We start from the raw sequence: 19,842 nt of genomic DNA, 5'->3' as shown, positions 1-19,842 counted from the left end.
AAAAAAAGAGTAATAGAGGAAATTACATCAGGTTTGGCTTCCGTCAGAGGAAGTAAAGATGGAAAGTGATTGAAACAGTTTTCTCTTCATTTGCAATAAAATATTTACTGAATTCAAAAGGTGCACAGTACAAAAAAAGACATAAATAGTTACCTAAGGGTCTAAACTTTTTAAATATGCATGTGAAGGGGGTATACTACAAACATTTTTTTAAATTATAAGCTTGTAAATAGTGATGGACGCAAAACGGAAACAATCAAAACAGACAAATGATAAGCGCTCAAGGATGCACCTGAATTGTGAGCCATCAGCGGCAATGCAGAGCCCCCTAGGGCTGAATACATGCCTCTAATGCAAAACAGATGCAAAATTATGTGCTAACTCTAATCTAAAAATTTGAGAGTGAATTTAAAACAGTGAAGGCAGCTAGCCACTAGTATACTTACATTTCATTTTGCACAGTGGGAGACATGGCAGCGCTTTCAAACAACCTCATACCTGAATGGTTTAACTGCAATGGTGAGCAGAGCTCCAGAAACTGGACTAAATTACACACCCAGCATACACTGCATCCTTGAGCGCTTATCATTTGTCTGTTTTGCTTGTCTTATGAAATGTGTATACCATTTATGAATAGCAGCACGAGGAATTATGTTTTTATTGCTAGGTTAGAGGTAGGTCTTCCCCAAGGGGGTACGTCACCGCCGTGGGGAAGTCTATTAGGTCATAATTTGTGCACTAATTATCACTGAAGCTAACACCCCCCCTTGGTCTATAGTGATGCAGGGTATGTAATATAGTCCAGTTTCTGGAGCTCTGCCCACTGATGCAGCTTAATCACTAATTCCCCCTCCCTCTCTTTGCCTGCAGTGTATGCTGGGTGTGTAATTTAGTCCAGTTTCTGGAGCTCTGCTCACCATTGCAGTTAAACCATTCAGGTATGAGGTTGTTTGAAAGCGCTGCCATGTCTCCCACTGTGCAAAACGGAAACAATGCACCTTTATTTCCAAATAGAATATTGGCGCCATACATTGTGATAGGGACAAAATTTAAATGGTATAATAACCGAGACAAACGGGCAAATAAAATACATAGGTTTTAATTATAGTAGCATGGATTATTTTAAAGCTTTAATGGCCGAAAAACTGAGAAATAATGCATCTGTTTTTCATTTTTTTCTTATTAATCCTGTTAAAATGCATTTATAAAAAAATAATTCTTAGCAAAATGTACTACCCAAAGAAAGCCTAATTAGTGGCGGGAAAAACAAGATATAGATCAATAAATTGTGATAAGTAGTGATAAAGTTATTAGCGAATGAATGGGAGGTGAAAATTGCTCTGATGCATGAGGTGAAAAATCCCCACGGGCTGAAATGGTTAAAGAGACACTGAAGCAAAAATCAAAAATTATGATATAATAATGAAATGGTTGTGTAGTATGGATAATTACTAGAACATTAGTAGCAAAGAAAATATTCTCATATTTTTATTTTCGGTTATATAGTTTTTTTTGTATAACATTGTATCATTTGCAGTTCACACACTACTCAACATTCTAAATGTTTTTATAGAGCAGCCTACAAAACTTTTGAACCCTTCTTTGCAGAGAATAAAAAATACAATGACTGAAAGTTGAAATAACAAGCTTCAGAAGACAGAGCTCTCTGCCACTTTGAAAGTCGTGGAGCTCAATGGCTCTTTTGCATAGATAACAAATGGAGTTTTTTAACTCTTCCTGTAATGGAAACAATATTAGACTTATGTCTTTGCTCCTAATGTTTTATTTCTTAGCTGTACTACACATACAAATCATCATATTTTTTTCTCTCGCTTTAGTGTCTCTTTAAACAGCCAAGAAACAGTGAGAGACAGCTTGATAGAAGGTTTTACTGCAGGAAGGTTCAAAGGGTAATTATTGTGTGTGTGTGGTTTTAAAACTGCAACTGTGACAGTATAATGCAATTTTATAAAAACAAAAGCTATATAACTGAAGATAAAAAATATGAGACTCTTTTCTTTACTTCTAATGTTCTATTTGTATACATACTATACATACAACTCATTAAATCATACGTTTTTTTTTTTTCGATTCAGATTTGCTTTAACTACTTTATTCTCTGGGCTTCTGTAATATCCCTTATTTAAAAAAAGGAGAACTGTTGCCATTTACAAATCTGATGGAGATTGCCATCTTCCAGAGGTACCACTATATGTAACACAGCAACACACTCACTATGATCTGTGACATCATCGTATCACAAGAATCTACACACTGTATTGTAGTGAGGCCACACAAGGGGGTTGTGTAGAAATACAGCCAGTGAGAGACTCCTGACACTTTCCTTCCTTGACTGTATTCCAAACGTCTTCCTAATACAGCATCTTCTATAATACCAGCATGCAGAGCGGTGCGCTATTCCCACATGAGCACTTGTTACACAGCGGCTGCTGCCTGTGCGAGCTTCCAGCCTGTGTTACTGCTCAGTGCCTGGGAGGTAAACGGAAAGGACCATGTAAGATCTGGTGCACTGGGCTGGAAAATCCCCCAGGTGAAAAGGAGGAGGAAGGGTGGCGAGGCTGATAGGTTTATCTTCCTTTGCGAATATATGTTGTGCCATATATTGTGATGAACAGGGATGGAAATCTATCTATCTATCTATCTATCTATCTATCTATCTATCTATCTATCTCTCACTTAATTATTTTTATCTTTAAGTAGACAGGCAGACATACAGACAAGCATACAGACAGATAAGCAGGTCGGCAGATTGACAATCAGACAGACAAGAAGGCAGACAAGCAGGCAAGCAGACAGATAGACAAGCATACAGACAGACAATCAGACAGGCAGACAAGCACGCAAGCAAACAATTAAAAAAGAAGGCAAACAGACACATAGGTAAGCAGACAGGTAGACAAGCAAGCCTGCAGACAGATTGACAATCAGACAGGTAGATAGACAGACAATTAGACAGACAGACAAGCAGGCAGACAACCATGCAAGCAGACAATTCGGCAAGAAGGCAAACAGACACATAGGCATTAGGCAAGCAGACAGACAGAGAAGTATACAGACAAACAATCAGACAGACATTTAGACAGGCAGAAAAGCAGGCAGACAGCCTATAAGACAAAAAGGCAGACAGAACCACAGGTAAGCAGACAGACAAGAAAGCAGTCAGACAGACAGACAATGGCATGGGACAGACAGGTATTCAAGCAGACAGTGATAAATAGGCATACAGACAAGCAGGCAGGCAGACCTGGCAGGCAGACAGAAAATCAGGCAGACCAACACAAAGGCAGGAAGACAAGCAGACAAACAATTAGACAAGCAGAAAAGAAGGCAGGCAGACAGACACACATATAGGCAAGCAGACAGACAGATAATGAGACATATAGGCAGATAAGCAGACAGAGATTGTCAGACAACCAGACAGACAGGAAGACAGGCCTACAGATGGACAGGCAGGCAAACAGACAGGCAGAAAATGACTTGAGAACTGTACACACTTGTACCATAAGTTGCCTAAAACAATTATTCAAGATCATTTCAGGCACCATTTATGGGTGTGTACAGGTATCGCTACATGTCCACCAAGAATTCATTTGAAAATAGGCATGCTAGAAAAGTTCCTGCTTATCCTCCCACTTCTTTTCTCCATAGAGCAGAACGGAGCCATAGGCAGTAAAGGATTAAGAAGAAATAGGGCCGCAGGCAAGACAGCAGTTTTTGCCCACTGCTGATGATCATCTGGCTTTTTTTTAGTAAGAGTTGGTGGGGCTAGCATCCGCCAGGCCCCTAGACTCTCTCCGGGCCATAGGCAACTGCCTAGGTTTGACTTGTGACCAAAGGGTACACTGACGAGGTGATCATTACAGCGCTGCCGCCTGAAACAATCTGCAAAGATTGCTTCAGGCAATAAAGGATTACATTTTGTACATTTCCTCAAATCTCATCTTCAGGTACGCATCTAAATATATCCTGTAATAGCTTAGTAATCAGAGCTCTCAAATGTTAACCGTTTTGTATGAAATGAGGTTTCTGCAGCTAACACAAGAGTTTAGAAACTGACTTGAGTTTCAAGGAACAGACTGATTCTTTGAGCCAGAGTTGATGCTGACCTCATTGCAAATTTGCAGCTTAGAAATGGATCAATGGAATGAAGCCATACTGCGAGATTTGATTGGTCCATTTTAATGCTGCATAACTTTGCAAAAAATATCTCCATCAAGTTGGGATTATTTGCATCTCAATAGGAGGGGTTCACACTGGCATAAAAAAAACCTTCTGCTTGATGAAGCGGAGCGAAACGGATCGGCAGACATGTAAACGGATCTTATGCAAAGCGATATTATCCGTTCACATACGTCCGTTCATAATGAATCTGTTCATTGTATTCCAATGAGCAGAAAGCAAGTTCACCATATTTGCAGATATAGATGCCAACCAAATGGAAGCCGATGGAATCAAGAAAAGCGCCAGTTTACAGAGCAGAAGGGGTTTCATTGAGTTAGGAGGAGGGAGAGTTAAGATTAGGCCCCACCAGGGGGTATTTAGGGTTAGTCAGTAGCAGGGGACTGTCCTAAGGTTAGGCACCACTATGGGGGATTTAGGGTTAGGCAGCAGCAGGGGGGGTTTCCTAAGGTTAGGCACCACCAGGGGATATTTAGGGTGAGGCAACAGCAAGGGGAGTCCTAAGGTTAGGCACCATTAAGGGGTATTTGGGATCAGGCAGCAGCAAGGACAGTCCTAAGGTTAGGCACCACTAGGGCGTATTTAGGATTAGGTAGCAGCAGGTGGAGTTCTAGGGGTAGGCACCACTAGGGGGATTTAGGGTTAGGCAGTAGCAGGGGGAGTCCTGAGGTTAGGCACCACTAGGGGGTATTTAGGATTAGGCAGCATCAGGGACAGTCCTAAGGTTAGGCACCACTAGGGGGTATTTAGGATTAGGCAGCAGCAGTGGAAGTCCTAAGGTTAGGCACCGATAGGGGGTATTTAGGATTAGGTAGCAGCAGGTGGAGTTCTAGGGTTAGGCACCACTAGGGGGTATTTAGGGTTAGGCAGTAGCAGGGGGAGTCCTTAGGTTAGGCACCACTAGGGGGTATTTAGGGTTAGACAGCAGCAGGAGGCGTTCAAAGGTTTTTATGGTTACACGTATTCAAGTTATTAACCCCAACACCCCCAATCCTGCAGCATTAACCACTTGAGGATCGCAGTGTTAAACTCCCCTAAAGACCAGGCTACTTTTCACTAAATTGGCCACTGCAGCTTTAAGGGCTCACTGCAGGGCCACACAACTCAGCACACAAGTGATCCCCCCCCCCCCCACCACACTTTCTCCCCACCAACACAGCTCTCTGTTGGTGGGGTCTGATAGCCGCCCCCCCCCCCCCCCCCATTGTTTTTTTTTTGTTTATAAATAATTATGTTATTGTTATTTTTTTTAAATAAAATTTACTATTTGTTCCCCCCTGAAAATTCTCCCTCCCCTCAGCCGGCCAATAACGTGATCGTCTCTCATAGGCTTCAGCCTATGAGAGCCGATCACTCTCCTGTGTGCCAGGGGGACAGCCGTGTCATACGGCTGTCCCCAGTACAGCGCTGCACTGTACTTAGTCCCCAGATCGCAGCGCTGTACTTAGTAAAAATACGTCAGTTTCGCCTAACAGTCCAATTGTCGTTTGGTGGTCCCGAGGCTGCTGCCGCAGTCACGCCCATTGGCCCCTAGGTAGTTAAGACAGAGACTGACATGACAGGCTCTGTCTTAAAGTGAACCTTAAGTAAAAAAAAAATGACTTTTACTCACCTGGGGCTTCCAATAGCCCCTGCAGCTGTCCGGTGCCCTCGCCGTGTCCCTCCGATCCTCCTGTCCCCGCAGGCAGCCACTTCCGGTTTCGCCGTCAGGAGCCGACAGGCTGGGAACACGAGTAATTCTTCGCATTCCCAGCCACAATTGTGCCCTCTATGCTGCTATATGCTTCATGCTATATGCTATCTGTCGGCTCCTGACGGTGAAACCGGAAGTGGCTGCTGGCGGGGACACGAGGATCGGAGGGACACAGCGAGGGCACCGGACAGCAGCAGCGGGCTATTGGAAGCCCCAGGTGAGTAAAAGTCATTTTTTTTACTTAAAGCGGAATATAACCCTGCATTTCAACTTTGCTCTAAAACATTATCTACAGCATATTATATGCAACTAGAATTTTTTTTTTACTAGACCAGCATTGGAAGGGTTAAACACAGAGGTTTAAAGTCGTGGAGACATATGCAGAAGTTCAGATAGATACATTCTATTTAGTCAAATGTATCTATTGAGAAATGTTACACACTCTTTGGCTGTCCTCCAGCTCCTTCTCAGTGAGAGAGAGTGAGTCACATTCAACACTTAGATACATTTATGTAAGCAAAATGTATCTATTTCAGCTTCGGATGCGTCTGCAGAAATCTCCAGGAACTTTAAAGCCCTGTGTAACCCTTCCAATGCTGGTCTAGTAAAAAAAAAATGCTGGTTGCATATAATATACTGTAAATAATGTTTTAGAGCAAAGTTGAAATGCAGGGTTATATTCCGCTTTAAGGATCACTTTAACTCTGGAAGTGCTGTTTCATATGTTTTTTTTTTATTATTGTTTTTTTGTAAAACGAACTGTGCAGCACCTATCTATGTAAATGGCGATTTTAATTTACTATTTATTTTTTTTTTAACAAGGGTGACATTTCCCTTTAAACCTTTAGCTGCCAATTTATTTACCGGTATATATTTATTTATTTACAAATGTTGTTTGTAACATTTTCTTGCTGCTAATTACTTAAGTACTGTCATAGTGTGTATTTATGGCCACTTGTCACTAGGGGGCAGCATGAGACAATAACAGAGTGCTTCTGCTTTCAGTTTCTATAGTTTCTGCTAGTAGAGAGAGATCAAAGCATTCACAAAATTTAAAGCACAATGAGTGAAGTTAAAAGCAGGGCACTTATCTCAGACGAGGGAACTCTATTGAAGCTGTTAACAGGTTAATACCATTTCCACAACTACTCAGAAACTTCCTTTATATTACGATGAGACCCTTCCTATAGCCCCACTCATTTCTCTTATCGTTTTAAAAAATTCAACAGGCAATAATGGAAAATTAATATTCTTGGTCATCTCCCCATTTTTTTTCTTTACTTAGGGAACTGATACATTTAGTTCGCTTTTCCCAGTAATTTAAATAAGTAGCCATTTTTCTTCCAGCGATTGAGATTTGCAATTTAACAGTTTATCTAAGAGAGACTTGATCTAATTATACTCACACACACACATACCGCCAAAGTTCACATCTCCGCTGCAAGCCTAAGGCTTCATCTTTTTTCTGTTTAATATAAAAAGATTTTTTTTTCCTAGTGAATTAGTCTGCAGCAGGTTGCAGATAGGAGGATGAACTTGAGGAAGTATTCCGGGGCAATGATTAATTAAAATTAAAAAATGGATTCTGTCGGCGTGGCTTTGACCCGTCCCAGCGGGCTGCCTCGGCGCTCTTTTTCAGCGGGCTGCCTCGGCGCTTTATTTCAGCAGAGATATTAATGGGGTACGGGTAGCCGAACACGCGTCGGTCTAGGCTTACCTGTTTGTGAGCGTGGTCATAAGAATTAATATGGTTGTCAAACTCCTGGTGTTTGTGGTATTGCTTGTCACATAATTCACAATAGAAATTAGCCTTCAGATCCTCCAGAGCATTCGCAATGCTTTTCCCTTTCTCCGCATAGCCCTGAAACAAAACAGAAAGAAATGGCGTTAACGTCGAGTTTGAAGGGTGTTCATTTGCAGGCTGAGTATCGCAGTTTCGCTACCTATGATGTCATTTTAGGCCGCAGGTTTTACATCCTAAGCAATGATGTGAAAGTTTAGCTCAGGTAAAGTTTATAAATTATAGAAAATATTAATTTTATCCATGTTTCTTCAGTAGACTTTACGTAAACTAAAGTAGCATAGTAGAGCAGAGTAGTGTAAGATACAGTATTGTATACGGCATGGAAATTGTAGTATGGTACGGTGTAGTAGAGTAGCATAAGGTATAGTACTTTATAGTACAGCATGGAATAGTATAGCATAGAATGGTATAGTATGGTAGGGTCTAGTAGACAAGCATAAGGAAAGCTATAGTATATTATAGTGCACAGTATAGTATGGTATGGTAGCCTAGCATAAGGGAGCTTAGAGAATTTATAGTATATCATAGTATGGTATAGAATGGTAGGGTCTAGTACAGGCATGGGCAAACTCGGCCCTCCAGCTGTTACGGAACTACAAGTCCCACAATGCATTTGCCTTTATGAGTCATGACTGTGGTTGCCAGACTCCTGCAATGCATTGTGGGACTTGTAGTTCCATAACAGCTGGAGGGCCGAGTTTGCCCATGCCTGGTCTAGTAGACTAGCATAAGGGAAGCTATAGTATATTATAGTCAGTGGTGCTTGTCACGGCCTCGTGATCACGACCCAACTCAAAGCCCCCTTACATGCTAGAAAAAACAAATTTGCCATGTATGCTAAGAAGAACAGTGGGAACAAGACAGTGCCGGATTTAGAACTCAGGAGTTGTAGGCACAGTCCTTCTGGCACCCTCAACTCTGCCCGTCAACTCAGGCCACACCCCCATATTAGGCAGGCTTCACTCCTCCCCGACTAGGTAGTCTGATTTTCCCCAGTGTTTAGTAACCCCATTTATCTTGGTGGTAGATGTGTGCCCCCCCCCCCCCGTCCAAATATAGGGACCCAGATGTGCCCCCACCATAATATTAAGTAGCTCCACACCACTCAATAGGTAAGGGGACATTTTTGGAGGAGAACCGCCTCTCCTACATAAGGTGCCTGTAGGCCTACAATGCCTTATGGTAAATCCGGCCATGAGGAAAAAAGTAAGTGACAGTTATTGTATTTGCCGCATTTAAATGTATACTTTTTTCCTTTTAAACTTTAAAATCGATTTTCTCCAAAACTATATGGTCTTTTTGATATTTTTTTTTCCTCTTGTTCCCACTGTTCTTAACACATATGGCAAATGTGGTATTTCTAGCATGAAAGGGGGCTTTGTTATTAACCGTTAAAGTCAAATCGTGATCACGGATATCACTTTTAACCTCCCTGGCGTTCAACTGCTGTGGACTTTCACCCGTGGGAGGGTTATTTAAAAAAAAAACTTGTTTTAAATCATGTAGCTAGCACTATGCTAGCTACATGTGTACCCTGATTGCCCCAGTGCAGTGTCCCGCCCCCGATCGCCGCCGGCTATATTTACCACTCCGGGATCCTGCGAGAGCCGTAACTTCTTCATTCAGCTACGGTCGTCGCTATGGCGATGATCGGACATGACATCTGACATCATCGACGTCATGACGTCATGCGCAGTTCCGATCCTCGACATAGCGACGACTGGTGGTGATGAAAGAGGCTGCGCCAGCGCGGGCTCCGGCGAGGGGTATGTATAACGCTGCCAAACGCGGTGATTGGGGGGAGCGTCGGCAATCGGACAACACATGTAGCTAGCCAGGTGCTAGCTGCATGATGTACAAAAAGTTTTTTTAAAAAAAAAATCTCCCTTGGCCATGCTATCCCTCTGGCGGTAATGGGCGAACTGAGCTCGTCCATAGAGTCGAATTCGGAATTAGGCATCAAGTCCGGATCACAAACACAGCATTACCGGATTTGGATACTGCCGCGATCGGGTTTACTCAAATCCGTGATTGAGGGTATCCGAACACCACTGATTATAGTACAGTATACAATGCTATAGTATGGTATAGTCTAGTAGACAAGTATAAGGAAAGCTATAGTATAGTACAGTACACATAGAATAGTATATTATGGTAGAGTAGCAGATTAGCATAAAGTAAGCTATAGTACAATATAGAACAGTAATTTACAGTACAGTATAGAATGGTATGGTCTAGTAGACTATCATAAGCAGGGGCGTAACTAGAAATCAGTGGGCCCCCTGCAAAACTTTGGATGGGCCCCCCCCCCCCAGCTGTCTTTGCAGGAGGGGGAGCGCTGATGGTAGCCCAAGGTGAGGGGGGAGCCCATCGATCCGCTGCTTTTTTTGCCTGCTGCTCCCCCTTCCTGCGCAGCGCCACCCTCCTGCCCCTAAAAATGGCACTGGAAGGCCCCCCTCAGGCTTCTCCCCCTAAGGACCCCCCTGTGGCTGCATCCCTTGCAGGGGTTATTGTTACGCCCCTGGTCATAAGAAAAGCTATAATATATAACAGCACAGCATAGTATCGTACAGTATAGAATGATAGAGCATGGTATAGTCTAGCAGACGATCATAAGAAAAGTTATAATGTATTAGTGTACGGCATAGTTTAGTACAGGTTAAACTTAAAAATTATAATACCATGCAAAAGTTTATTTATTTCAGTAATTCAACTGAAAAGGTGAAACTAATATCTGAAATAGACTCATTACATGGAAAGCGAGATATTTCAAGCCCTTATATGTTAAAAATGTGATTATTATGGCTTACAGCTTATGAGAACCCCAAGATCAACATCTCGGAAAATGAGAATATTGGGAAAATGTTCAATAGCCTAGGCTCAAAGTGTTGGACTCTAATCAGCTAATTAATCCGAAACACCTGCAAAGGGTTATATACAGTATATCATACATTTGTTTCACCTTTTATGTTGAATTACAGAAATAAATGGACTTTTGCACAATATTCTAATTTTTCGAGTTTCAGCTGTACAGTGTATGGTGGGGTCTAGTGGACTAGCATAAGGAACGCTATAGTATATTATGGTACAGAACAGTATAGAATGGTATAGTATGTCTGATATGGTCTAGTAGACTATCATAAGAAAAGCTATAATATATAACAGTACAGCATAGTATAGTACAGTATAGAAAGGTAGAGCATAGTAAAGTCTAGCATAAGGAAGGCTAGACAGAGGCGCTCGGTGTTGATGATACTGGCAGATGATGTTTACTCCTATCTGTTATTGCCTGATGAAGCGGGTTTGTATCCCGCGAAACGCGTTGCACTTTATTTGGAGTATCCAATAAAATAGTTTTGACTGAGAATCCACAGTCGTATGTTCTGCTTGTAGGAGGTGAGTCCACTACTACCTTCTCTATTACCAAGAAGGGTTTTTAAGTTCTTTTACTGTTTTTTATCCTGTTGTAGCCTTTGTGAGTATTAAATTTATATTATTACTCTTCCAATTATACATTACCAGTACATACTACACTATATTGGGCTCTTGGTGTTCTCTCTTTTTCTCGTAAGGAAAGCTATAGTATATAACAGTACAGCATAATATACAGTATAGAAAGGTAGATGGTAAAGTCTAGCAGAATAGCATAAGGAAAGCTGTATTATAGTGGGCAGCATGTTGGCGTAGTGGTTAGCACTCTCGCCTTGCAGCGCTGGGTCCCCAGTTCGAATCCCAGCCAGGTAAACATCTGCAAGGAGTGTATATGTTCCCCCTGTGTCTGCATGGGTTTTCTCTGGGTCCTCCGGTTTCCCCTCACAGCCCAAAAACATACAGATAAGTTAACTGTCTTTCCCCTACATTGGCCTCAGACTACAATAGACGTATGGATATGTTAGGGAGGGATTAGATTGTGATCTCCTCTGAGGAATAGTGAAATGATATATACTCTATATAGCGCTGCAGAAGATACAATATTTGCACTATATAAATACTAAAGAAGAAAAATAGTAAAGTATAGGTACAGTATGATATTACATACACTGTGAGTTTTATGAGGTTGGATAGACAGGACCAGGCAGAACAAAATCTAGACTTGTCCATTATTTTAGCTGTTTGTGCTCTACTGATAGTTCCCACTTCCCACACACAATTTTTACTGAATGTAACCTCTGTGTGATTAGGTGTTTTTCCATTGTTTGCCCAGAGCTGTGCTGGGCTCTCCCTCCCCATAGCTGCTTGCTCGCTGGCTGCTGCAGGTTGATGGGAATCCACTTTTTCCAACTTCCAAAACAAAATAAACAGTTGGGAGAGATTTGCACTGCAATCCTCAGCAGAGGTTTTATGCCCGAGATCTCCAGTCTTCTGCCTACAACGCCTTGTTTAAATTACAGCTCTTTGTTTTGCCTTTTCTCCATCTTGCTCCTGGTAGCTGCGGCTGATGGGCATCGATTGCCCGTGAAAGTAGTCTGTGGGCAGTCTGTGGTCAGCTAAAAGGGCAGAAGAATGTGACAGTGATTGCCACGGGAATAGGCGTCATGAAATATGGATGAGCACTTTGAGACAGAAAGCCAAACCAGCTTACAAAAGCAGCTGAAATGCAAAGAGCGACTTTAAAGAGTATAAATTGTTGTGGCAGCTTGCAGAGGTGGCCTCTCTGATGCATAAATATGTTCCTGAAAAGGGCCTAGTTGCTTACAAACAGCCACACCACTGCAGTAGGAAAACCAAGTGGGGAAATGTGGGAGGTGCTTCTGGTAAATTCTTTGGCCATTGCACTGAGCCTCTGATTCTAATACCATCTGAATCAATGACCAAGAATGAGGATGGTGTTTAGATATCCTAGCCCCATTAGCTGCCTGCTGCTGGTGAGATCAGATAATCTAACCCCATTGACTGCCTTCTGCTTGGGACTCTCAAAACACTTTTATCTGGCTGAGTAAACAATGCTGATAACATTTTAATGCTGGGAAGTTGAAATACTCATGGGACTGTAGGCAGCACACAGAAACCCCAAGTTGAGTGCTGGGACCCTCGGAACCTCTGAACCCAGCAATGAGCACCTTGAGCACAGCTTTTACCTCCCTGCACTGGTGGCACCATCCTGCTACGCAGGTGCAGGATGAGCAGCAGTGCACAGAATATGTAATATTAGTAGAATGTCCAGCAGAGGGCTTACAAAAAATAAAGGCACCAAGAAATTTGGGTGCCGGGAAATAGTCGATACTAGAATATCGGTAAGATTTACTGATATTTTATTATTTTACAGTGGTGTTACTTATATTTTATTACAGAGAAACCTAACCTTACTATCTATCACACAAAACCCTCCCCATCCACTGCCTAATCCTAACAAACCCTTCCCCCCCTTCTCCTGATGCCTAACCTTAAAGCGGACCCAAACCAAACATTTTTTTTATTCAAAATATTTTGTTGCACCACTCTGACACATACAAATATAAATAAACACTCCTTCAAGCCTATGAGCATTTCAGTGCATGCTTTTCACCCTCCTCTTTGCATAACTAGGATTATACAGGTGGCAGCCATTAGCAATCCCTCCTTTGCTGGACACCTTCTACTCCACCAGTTTGCCGGATTTTTTGCCGGCAATATGAAATGAAGGGAGGGGTTTCTCCAATAAATGTAAAATATTTTTTATTTGTCATCATGCAGCTGAAAAAAGGATGCTATTTATTATTATACTTTAGAAAATAGATTTTATTTCTGAAATCTTGTATTTTTAGTTTGGGTCCACTTTAAATACCCCTTTCTGACACCTAACCTTAACACCCCTCTCTGCTACAAATTCCCTTCCTGATGCCTAAGGTTAACCGTCTTGCCTGAGCAAACCCCCATCCTGACCTTAACCGCCCCCACCGCAAAAAAACACCAAATATCAGGCACCAACACAGACGCCTATACAAATATTGTTGGGGCCACCCACTGTACGAACTGCGGCTACAAATAGTGGGTGCAAGCACGACGCGGTCCCTGGTCCCGCAATTTTGTGCATCGAGCAGAGGTATTTGTGCTTCGGCGTCAAAAGAGCTACACCATGAAAGTTTTAAGAGCATTACCGAAATTCTGTTACATGTTTTTTTATTGAGTATTTTTAGCTTACAGTAGCTTTGATTTCAGCTTCTCTATAGGAAGGCATACTGAGGGCTCTTTCACATCAGAGCTTGCGTTGGAGAACGCTCAAAGCATACGTTTTGTTGTATGCCTTTTACTGCGTTTTGATATGCGTTGCACTGCAGTGAGTGTGCGTTTTTAATCCGTTTTCAATGCGTTACTGCACATAGAAAAACGCAGGTAATTTTTTTTTCTTTTAGTTGTCAACTTTCTACATTGTTCCTCTGTTGCATTCTGGGACTGATTATCTGCGTTAACGGATTAAAAACGCGCATAGTGTGCGTTTTACATTGACTAACATTGTAACGCATAAAGCTAGCGTTGGCCAAAAAACTGCGCCTGGGTGCAGTGGAACGCAACGCACAAAAAGGCTGCGTTATATGTGAAAGCTAAAATGAAAGTCTATGGACTTTCATTTCACCTTGGGTAACGCAAACTTTATCCTTTGCGTTGAAACGCAGAAAATCTGCCCTAATGTGAAAGAGCCCTGATAAAAAAGCGTAAAAAAAAACCTAGACGCAGCAGGAGTGATACATATGCTAATAAGATGCTACAGATTGCTTTTAGAGCGTTTGGAACATATGTCTGCAAATAGCAACATATCAATGATGTGTCTTTTTTTTTCCTTCTTTTTTTCCCCCATAGGGTGTTTTTTTCGCCTTTTAGAGATTAGTGGGAGAGAAATTATTTGATTAATCCATTAGCACAGAATGTGATCCTTGCCTCATTGTCGCCATTAGGAAAGCGTTGTGGTGTAAACTCTGCAGTAATGGTCTATATCAAACAATAATTTTTACAGAAGCTTCGTACATAATATTTAGGCATAATTACACAGCACATTAATTTTTGTGAGAGATCTCTATTTGCCTCTGTTTTCTTTCCTCATTACCTCACTATCCAAGGGTGCTTCTTACTCAGATACACTAAATATTAGGATTCATATATATTTACAGTATATAGAAGGTTTTTTTTAATGTATACAGTGAAATATATATCCTCTGCATCCATCATCTTGACACATAGCTGTCAGCGGTGGGGAGGAGCTACACAGCCACGGGCCTTAGTCAGAAAAGGATTAAATGAAATGGGGCGCTAAGCAAGATACTTAAAACAGGGGTGGAGACGCCCAATGCATACAAGATAGGCTAATAAGCTATTCATCTTATAAACAGAGAGGGAATCTTACCTCTCTTGAAGAATTTTGACTAGTTTATTGAAAAAAGGTCTTTTATTCGAGCACCTAAAATTGATAACGCGTTTTGCGGGTGTGTGCCCGCTACCTCAGGTCAGTGAAAAAACAGGTGCCTTAACTGCTATGGCTGTGTAGCAAGCATGAGCGCCTCTCCCTTAGCAAGCATGAGAGGCGCTCATGCTTGCTACACAGCCATAGCAGTTAAGGCACCTGTTTTTTTCACTGACCTGAGGTAGCGGGCACACACCCGTGAAACGCGTTATCAATTTTAGGTGCTTGAATAAAAGACCTTTTTTTCAATAAACTGAGCCCTTCTTCCAATTGCACAAGTGGCTTGTGCAATTGGAAGAAGGGCTCAGCCCGAAACAGCGTCTGTCTTGCTGTCACTTTTGATGCAATAAAAGAGCTTTAACTACATTCAAGTGTGGTGCCGGTCCTTTGGAAGATAGTATGGTAAAATATCAGTAAAGATTACTGATATTTCGCTGTTTGAATTAACAAGTCGATTATCAGTAATTTTACCGGCTATCTCCTTCACCTTTTTTTTTACCGTTTTACATTTTCCCAATTGTACCCAGAAGGGTTCATATTCCTTCAGCACCCTCCTCTTTACATTCACAGGTTGGTTTATGGCTTAGCACACTGACTGCAGAATCCTCTTTATTTTCTTGAAATACTCCCGCAGATAAAAGGTGAACAAACTATTATAAGTTACTCTCCCCTTCCTGGCTGGAGGTGTCATGTGTTTATCTCCTGCTGGTTCATGCCAACATATTTTACATTGAACAAACCAGTTTGGAAATTTGGCCAGTAATTCTCTGTAACTGCAACTGACGTTTTGTCAATTTTAATGTTCGAATGAAACATGGAGAGGTGGAAAGTGCAGAGCTTCTGCTGCAGGTACACGAAACTGTTCTATCGAAAGGAATCTATGACCAGCTGCTATCATCACCATCATCTCTTATGTACAATGTAATATGTATGTATGAGACTAAGAGCCAAGCACAAAAGATGGCTGTTCGAGTTCCAAAGCTTAAAGAGAAACCGTAACCAAGAATTGATCTTCATCCCAATCTGTAGCTGATACCCCCTTTCCCATGAGAAATCTATTTATTTTCACAAACGGATCATCATAGGGCTCTGAATGGCTGATATTGTGGTGCCACCTCTCCCACATTGTGATGTCAGGACCATGGTTCTGGCATCACACATTGGGAGCCTTGTTGCATTGTGGGAAATAACAGCTGTTTACAGCTGTTTCCAACTGCCAAAAAAGCAAGCAGCTTCTCCTTCCACTGACATCACCTGCCAGCAGTAAAAATGCTCCCATGTTATAAATCACCTGCCAGCAGTAAAGATTATGACCGGCAGGCTCACGGTGGATCAAACAACATGGACGAATTACACAGTGAGTATCAATTAGTTCTTGATCTATTCGCAGTATATTGATTCATTTTTTTACTCTTTTTTTACTTTCGTAAAAGTTCCTCTTTGACCTCTTGCTAGAGAGACGACCAGTAAGGGCTGGTGCACACCGAGCGGCTTTTTGGGCGTTTTCAGATCCGCTTGCGGCTGCGGATCTGCTTGGTCAATGTATCTCAATGGGGTGGTGCACACCAGAGCGGGGGGCGTTTTGCAGAAACGAAAAATGCCTGGGTGAGGCATTTTTTGGATTGCGGGTGCGTTTCTGCCTCAATATTAAGTATAGGAAAAACGCAAACCGCTCTGAAAAACGGCACTTCAGAGCGGTTTTGCAGGCGTTTTTGTTACAGAAGCTGTTCAGTAACAGCTTTACTGTAACAATATATGAAATCTACTATACTGAAAACCGCAGCAGCAATCCGCAAAACGCTAGCAAAACGCCATAGAAAAATAAAAAAAAGCGTTTAAAAATCTGCTAGCATTTTGCGGATCTGCTAGCGGGTTTTGGTGTGCACCAGCCCTGAGAGAGCATGAAATTACTCAGTGACTCACTGCCAGGCTAAGCAGGATTTTGCACTGACTGGCTGCAGACAGCCCAGAAATGTATCAGGTAGCAGTTTTTATCAATGCGGTTAGAGGTGACTGGCCGGTCGGCTTGCCAGACGTACATCTATTGATCCATATGTGTCTGAAACAAACAGGTTCAATGCTATCAATATCTAAAGGATACATTATTCAGAATATTGCTACTATATTAATGGATTCTCCTTGTGTAATAAAAGGTATTAGCTCTGTGTGTTACTATAGAGGTCCTGGGTTTATGAATGGCCCCTCCCCAGACTGGAAATCAGAGGACACATAAATATTTTTGCAAAGTTTGGATTTAAAGAGGAACTTTAGTGAAAAGGGGAAAAAAAATAAACAAATAAATACAGTGCAAAGTGAGAAGTTAAAAAATAAATCAAGAAATGATTGGTATTTGCCATGTAATTTGTTCCTATTGTTTGATCCACAATCAGCCTAAATGTAATTATCTTTACTACTGGCAGACATGAACAAAATTAGACAACACCAACTGCCATTATCTATAATCCTAGCCTGCAATGCCTCTGTAGGATTGCTATTAAGCACTTTTTAATCTGCAGCAGTTTAGGGATGGATTTGCACTTTTCTTAACTGTAGTGCAGCTCTAGAAATCCACGCTAAACTGCCACTATTAAGTAGGATTTAAGAAGTTTCTTATTATCATGCAAAACAGTTCCTCTGCTGGTTAGAACTGTTTAAGAAGAAAAAAACTGTCTGTAATTCATTGATAAATCTGTCCCTGAGTGTTCTCTGTACACCTAGAACTGCTGCTTCTAATAGGGGAACTTCAGCCTAAACAAACATACTGTCATTAAGTTACATTAGTTATATTAATTAAAATAAATAGGTAATATCATTTCTTACCCACCCTGTTTTAAAAGAACAGGCAAATGTTTGTGATTTCACGGGGGCGGCCATCTTTTTCATGGGGGCAGCCATCTTTTTGGTTGAAAAGAGGTGACAGGGAGCATGAGACACAGTTCCAACTGTCCTGATCACCCCTTCCAGCTGCGTGTGCTAGGCTGTAAATCTTAAGTTCAAAATTGAAAAAAAAAATTGCTCCAAAACAGCAGTTTGAGAACAACAACATCAGAAATCCCATCATGCTTTGCACAGCATCAGGGGAAAAATGCCTGGGCAGTTTTCTTCTGTGCAGCTAAAAATGAGGCTTGGGTAAGAAAAACAAAGTTCTGATGCTGTGAAACTGTTAAAGAAACACCAAGCCTTTTCAGTGCTACTGAGTAGATTTTTAGTCTGGAGGTTTACTTTAACTCTGACTGCTTCTCTATGCCTCACCCTCTTTCCTGCCATCAACTCCTATTCTTCCACACAACCCCTTTACTTTCTGATCAGTGATGGGCTGAAAACACGAATACAAATTAAACCAAGACTGTATTTGCTTGAAAACATCAAAGCCCAGCAAAACTAGGTAAATTCCCAAAGCAATCATGGTGGTGATTAGTGTAAATAATTAGTGTAATTTATAAGTATTAAGTATAACCTTTAAAGCTGAACTGTTAAAAACACACTGTGCAGCTGTGCTTGCCTGTGGCCATGTACTTATCCATACAAACTTAAAGAGACTCTGTAACAAAATGTTGAGCCATATTTCTTCTATCCTATAAGTTCCTACACCTGTTCTAATGTGCTCTGGCATACTGTAGCCTTTTGTAGTTGCGCTGTCTCTGTATTAACTCTTATCTTCTCTCCTCTGACGGGTCTGTCAGGCTGAGGCTGGAATGTGTGCAATGTGCAGCACTGCTTGTCATTGGCAGAGGCTTTACACACCCTCTCCAAGCTCTGCATGAGTCACACAGTGAGCTGTTCTCACTCTGGTTAGAATCCATGTTTTTTGTTTGTAAACACTGCATAAAACAAGCCAGGATTGCAGCAGGGAGTGGCAGAAACAGCACAGAGGGGCCAAGGAGAACATAAGGAATAGAATGGTATGCTTTTTATTGTAAGAATTTTAGGGTACAGATTCCCTTTAAGACCTCTCCTGCCTGCTTGATTTCCTCTCATCAGACTGAAGTGTTGCAGGTGCCCACCCTCTACTAAGGATGAGCAATCAAACTCTGCGGATTACCAAACTACGGGTTTTGCATCGGAATTTGACATTCGGGACTTTGGCCACTGATCTTGGCCTTTCTAATAAGTGTACAACCTATGACCTGAACCCAGAACTTCCTCTCTGCTCTAAAAGATAAGCAACAGTAAAATAACCTTAAAAGAAAAAAACATTTCTTTGTTACAGCTTACATAACTCCTGCAATAAAACTGCAGTGTGTCTACTTCCTGCTTTCATGAAAGCAAACAAAAGATTAACATCCTGTGTTTACATATTAACTTGTGTCTGCCAAAGACTGCTGAATTCTGTGCTGCTGACACAGCTGAGAGATCAAATTACACTTGTGATTACTTGAGGGGGAATTAGACAGGCTCTTCTATCTAAAAACAAAACAAAAAGTAACAGATATTCTACTATTATTACTGCTACTGGATAACAGAATTTACCAAAATTACTGAGATTCTATTGACGTTATTTTGCGGTGCTAGTTTCTACATGCAGGTGCTTTCATAGGTATGCGGAAGGGAAGGTTAGTAGAGGGGCCCCCTTACAGCTCTGGCACCCCCTGCAATCTCACAGGCTGCTCCCATGGGTGTAGCAATCACCCCTGCAACCCCTGCCATAGCAGGGGGGCCCAGAGGCTTTGGGGGCCCACAACCTCCCTCTCCCCAACCTTAAAGGTCTACTGTAGCAGGAAAAATTGGAACTTACCCGGGGCTTCTAACGGTCCCCCACAGACGTCCTGT

General features: G+C 41.8%; 1 protein-coding gene across 2 annotated transcripts in view; it reads right to left on the bottom strand.

The window, feature by feature from the left end:
* Positions 1-19,842, bottom strand: part of ZNF804B (zinc finger protein 804B) — a 475,183-nt gene that overhangs the window by 47,932 nt on the left and 407,409 nt on the right. For both annotated transcript variants that reach the window (XM_068235488.1, XM_068235489.1), the window contains exon 2: positions 7,611-7,754. In XM_068235488.1, coding sequence (XP_068091589.1) covers positions 7,611-7,754 — 144 coding nt within the window. The remainder of the gene's footprint in view (positions 1-7,610; positions 7,755-19,842) is intronic.

This window comes from Hyperolius riggenbachi, chromosome 5 (assembly GCF_040937935.1).
Source record: "Hyperolius riggenbachi isolate aHypRig1 chromosome 5, aHypRig1.pri, whole genome shotgun sequence".
NCBI classification, from domain to species: Eukaryota; Metazoa; Chordata; class Amphibia; order Anura; family Hyperoliidae; genus Hyperolius; species Hyperolius riggenbachi.
This window is presented reverse-complemented; position numbering and strand designations above follow the sequence as displayed.